The sequence below is a fragment of the Triticum aestivum genome, chromosome 3B (genome assembly GCF_018294505.1).
Source record: "Triticum aestivum cultivar Chinese Spring chromosome 3B, IWGSC CS RefSeq v2.1, whole genome shotgun sequence".
Classification (NCBI taxonomy): Eukaryota; Viridiplantae; Streptophyta; class Magnoliopsida; order Poales; family Poaceae; genus Triticum; species Triticum aestivum.
In genome coordinates this window covers 599,796,654-599,801,371 of record NC_057801.1, presented here as the reverse complement: position 1 = coordinate 599,801,371, position 4,718 = coordinate 599,796,654, and the positions used below count along the sequence as shown (strand labels likewise).

Genomic DNA, 4,718 nt, shown 5'->3' with positions numbered 1-4,718 from the left:
TACATGATTTTCGTTTTTAGGTTATCATGTGTTTCCTTAATCACGATCAGAGCAAACACAACGCATGCAAGTGAACCGGCGTGGAAAGTTGAGAGAGAACATATGTAGATAGAACTTTCTAGAACTCCCTACTCCCTTCCCAACACACACACACAGAAGAAAATAGTTTACATTGGAGTCGTTCGGAAATCCTACATCTGTCATTGACATCGCTAACCTCTGCCGAATTCGGAGAACTATAGCCCGGGAAGTATGTTGTGGGTCAACGAAGAACCTTTGTCGATGTGGCGTGTTGACCAGGGATCATCTCCATCCTCCTCAAATCCCGGAGCCATAGTCAGTTGTCGGTATCGTCGAGGCCAAGCGCTAGATCTGTCGTCGTACGTTTTGATCTGTTATCCGTTGCTAAAAGAGAACCCCTTTCCCACGCGCTACCGTTTAGAAAGTCATGTGCTCAGACATCACCGACTCTACTTTTTAAGGTTGAATCCTTGCGCGCAGATTGGGGAAGAGAGAAATGTTCTGATAGGCTATGGTTCAAAAGTGAATGTGTATTGGTCGAAATCTTACTTGCCTTCGACGGAAGAAAATAAAGTTCAAATTTCTTTCGAAAACTCTCCTCGAAATGTGTGGTATTTTCTTCTTCTTCTTCTTGCAGGGAAAATGTGTGGGTACTTAAGGCTCCCACCTTAAAACATCTCCAAATGTTTATTAACCTATCTACTTATACCTTTTCGCGAATGAATAACTTAATATATTCTTGGCAAGGGAAATGTGTGTTATTTTGAGGCATGGTTTTATGGCATACTCTGCATTGTTCAAATGCAAATGGAAAGGTGGTAAAAGCGGGGCAGTAACTGCGAGCAGGCGCGGCGTTTTCCTCCGCTCTATACCACCGCGTAAAAAGCTGTTTCCTTCCAAATATCAACCGCGCATTATTTCCTGCCCTGCGATCGCCTGCGCGCACGGCAAGGAAACCACCCGGAAACACGCGGCCTGCCATCCATTGCCAAAAAAACCAAGCGAGAAAAAGGAATCCCACTGCTGCAGAAAACACACCGGAGAGGCAAAAACCCCACGCGGAGCCCGAGCCCGAACGCTCTCTCTCTCCCTCCCTCCTCCTTCGCTCGAGCGAGCCTTTCCCGGCTCTCCCTCCCCTGCCTTCTCTGCCCTCTCCGCCATACTTCCCGCTTCCGCTTTGACCGCCTCCCCCCATATCTCCCTCCGCCTCCGTCTCTCCTCCATCCCACCCGCGCCTCGCGCACGCACGCACCCCCGCGAAGACCGATGTCAATGTGGCGCTTCTCCCGCCCCCTCCTCCGCGCCGCCGCCGGCGCGGGCGCCTCGGCCGCCGCGCCGCCGCGCGCGCGGGCCGCCGCAGTCGCTTTCAGGCTGCCCCCGCCGCCGCAGACGCCGTGCGGCCTCTTCCAGCAGCGGTTCCGCTTCGCGTCGCTGCCGGCGGCGGATGCGGCCGCGGGGAGGGACCCGGAGGCCGAGGTGACGGCGGAGGAGGCGAGGCGGCTCATGCGGATGGCCAACGTGGAGGCGCTCAAGCGGCGGCTCGGGGACGGCGAGGTGATCCCCTACGCGGAGCTGCTGCGCAAGTGCGAGGAGGCCGGCGCCGCCCGCACCCGCGCAGAGGCCACCGCGCTCGCCGGCGCGCTCGACGAGGCCGGCGTCGTGCTCCTCTTCCGCGACAAGGTCTACCTCCAGCCCGACAAGGTCTGCTCCGCCCCGCATTGCCGCTCCTCCCTCCCCCACCACCTCTGCATCATCCATCACGTCTCACGAAAAATTACTATAGTAGTATTCGGCTTTGCTATTTCTGTTCGCCATTTGGTTCCTCTTAAGTTTGCGTTTGGCCCGTGCTCTGCAATCATCCTCTGGCGTTTTCGAAATTTCTGAGGCATCTACGATGCATCCGAGGAAGATACATTCACGAATATCAGCGCGCGCTCCCTGATTCGGGCCCCGGAGCCCGCTTGATTCAGGTCATTGTGCGCGTGACTCGTGAGGGCCCTAGTACTGATCGATCGGTGTGTTCCTCTCTCCGATGGTGACCACCAGCTGTTCGGTAGATTTCCTCAAAGTACAGGTCTATAGGTGCACTTGTCAAATCGGTGGTCCAATGTCCAGGGTCTGGCACGTTGTTTATTCGTCAAATCCCCACCATTGGTCCCTCAGTTTCACTCGTCGAAATTGCGCGCAACACCTGAATTCATCGTCCACTTTGTTATACACTGTTCAACCTGAATAGCAGATTGGAGTTTTGGAACTGACCTAGCATGGTGCGCCGGGAGGATGGCAACCATGGCTGGGCCGTTTAGCCTATGGAACAGAACCAGAAGCAATGCACTTTTCGATGGCACAGAAAAGCCGTCTGGTTGCTTCAGAACGCGGCTCCAAGTGGTGGGTGGCTCACTGCGTGCTCCTCCTGAGTGCGCACGCCGGACGCACCAGTGCAAAAGTTATCTCCGTTTCTTCCATGGGGAAGAACTCTTCCGATTCAGTGGGTGATAAAGCAACCGATACCTTCTCCTCTAGCTTGCTTTCCTACGTCCTTTCTTGTCATACAGGATGGGTCATTTGCCGTGTGGAATCCGTTTTTTTTTTCTTGTTTCAGTCTAGACGGGTGGCTTCTTGTGCAGGGTGCCTATCTTGTTATCTAGTGGTTCGTTAGCGTACTAAACTACCAGTCCGCCATGCATAAAGTTTGTCGTTTGATAGCTCGATCCTTTTGTCGGTGACAAACAATGTGACTTGCCTAAAGGTTGGCGGTTTTTGGAATTACATTATTTGTTCAAGTAATTCATAATCGTGTTACCTGATTACTGTATGTTGTAGCTTTCGCTTTTCTTGGACATACTTTCCTTAGTGAAGAAACCTCCTTGTGTCACATGCTGAACATCTGTAAACAATTGTTGCCAGGTGGGCAAAACAGAAAGTTTCCTCGGGTTGGTTTGATGGCGTTCCATGTGATCAGTTATCAAATTATGAGGCAAAAGCTTAGTTACACAAAAAGAGAGTGATGTCTTTCCCAGACATTTTTAATTGATTTGGTTCCATAATTTCTACTTTCTAAATAAATGTTTAGTTTGGCAGCTCTCATGTATTTATGTTTGACTACAGTTTTGTTGTCATTATTGTAGAACTCTAAATTTAGTCTTCATCAAATACATATGCTGAGATTTCTTGCGGCGTAGCAGCAGCATGAAATTAGCTGACATTTAACATTGGCTGTAGCAGCAACTGGTACTTAACATGGGTAGTAGTAGTGGAACATAGGCTGATATTTTATATTGGCAGACGCTGATGCTTTTCTTGTTGCATACAGATTGTGGATCTTGTAAGAGAGCACTGTTCTTCTCAGACATTTATTTTATTTTTATTTGGTTTCATAATTTCTACTTTCTAAACATTTACTTGGGCAGCTCATGTGTTGTACTTACTACAATTTTGCTGTCATTATATTTTATAATAACTGTAAATTTAGTCTTCACCAGTACGTATATGCTGAGATATCTTGGGGTCTGACTTGAAAGGTCTATAGTAGTAGCGTGACATTAGCTGACATTTAACATTGGAAGTAGTAGCAGCAGCTGGTACTTTGCATTGGTAGCAGTAGTGGAACGTCGGCTGATATTTAATATTGGCAGAGACTGATGCTTTGCTTGTTGCATACAGATTGTGGATCTTGTAAGAAAAGCTATGCCCCTTGCACTGACACCCGAGGATGATCCAAGGAAGGAAGAGCTCAAGCAACTCCAGACACATTTGGAAGAAATCAACAAGCTTGCACACAAGCAAGTCCGGCGTATCCTCTGGTCTGGGCTAGGGTTCCTGATCACGCAGGTCGGGCTCTTCTTCAGGCTGACCTTCTGGGAGTTCTCGTGGGACGTCATGGAGCCCATCACATTCTTCACAACTGCGACGGGTCTGGTTGTCGGGTACGCCTACTTCCTCATCACATCAAGGGATCCGACGTACCGGGACTTCATGGAGAGGATGTTCCAGTCCCGGCAGAGGAAGTTGATCCAGAGGCAGAAGTTCAACCTGGACAGGTACCTGGAGCTGCAGAGGTGCTGCAAAGATCCTCTGGAGAAGATCTGCGGCACAAGCCATTTCTCCAACGCCGACATCGCTCATCTGCACGAGTTGTCTGTTCACAAGTGACATACAGCCCTTCCGTCGCTCTAAGACACTAATCTACAGTGCCCCCTTTTCATCTTTGATTCTCGTGGGATGATGATGATGAAGAAAGTATTAACAAACCGGATGTTTCTTGCGCTTGCGAGGTAGACCTTTGGCAAAACCTTTTTCGTGGTCTCTCTCCTATGCAAATGTCTAGGCCAGCAACCCAGTATAGTTATCTCTCTCTTTTGTACATTGCTGAAGCAGAAGCACCTGATCTTGATGCTTGTACTGCTCGTCTGTATGAACTTACCATGAGCTGTATAACCCTGCAGCCGCTGCTAATCAACCGTGTTATGGGATTCAGTAGTTCTTACTTAAGTGTTGGTTGATTGTTGCCTAAGCTCTGACGTTTGTGGTCTATTGCCCCCTTTGAATCTTTATTTTATTGCACGTAGGAGTGTTTGACCTGCTGGTACTTCGTAATGTGCCTTCATAGAAGGTATTCTTCACGCTATGGGCACTTGTGAACGATGTGCATCTGGATGCACTCTCTGAAGATATTATTGTGTGGAAGCATACAACAA

General features: G+C 49.3%; 1 protein-coding gene across 1 annotated transcript; it reads left to right on the top strand.

Annotated features, from left to right (window-relative positions):
• The first annotated feature begins 1,060 nt into the window (after positions 1-1,060).
• LOC123071191 (calcium uniporter protein 6, mitochondrial) lies at positions 1,061-4,512 on the top strand. The gene is made up of 2 exons (XM_044494707.1): positions 1,061-1,722; positions 3,685-4,512. The coding sequence occupies exons 1-2, from the start codon at positions 1,288-1,290 to the stop codon at positions 4,171-4,173; spliced, it is 924 nt and encodes a 307-aa protein (XP_044350642.1). The 5' UTR covers positions 1,061-1,287; the 3' UTR covers positions 4,174-4,512.
• Positions 4,513-4,718: the final 206 nt, after the last annotated feature.

What these genes read in the sequence shown, in the direction of transcription:
- LOC123071191 (XM_044494707.1), top strand. Translation starts at nt 1,288, where the DNA reads ATGTCAATGTGGCGCTTCTCCCGCCCCCTCCTCCGCGCCGCCGCCGGC. An exon ending in TCTACCTCCAGCCCGACAAG is followed by an intron (nt 1,723 to 3,684) that starts GTCTGCTCCGCC and finishes TGTTGCATACAG; the next exon opens with ATTGTGGATCTTGTAAGAAA.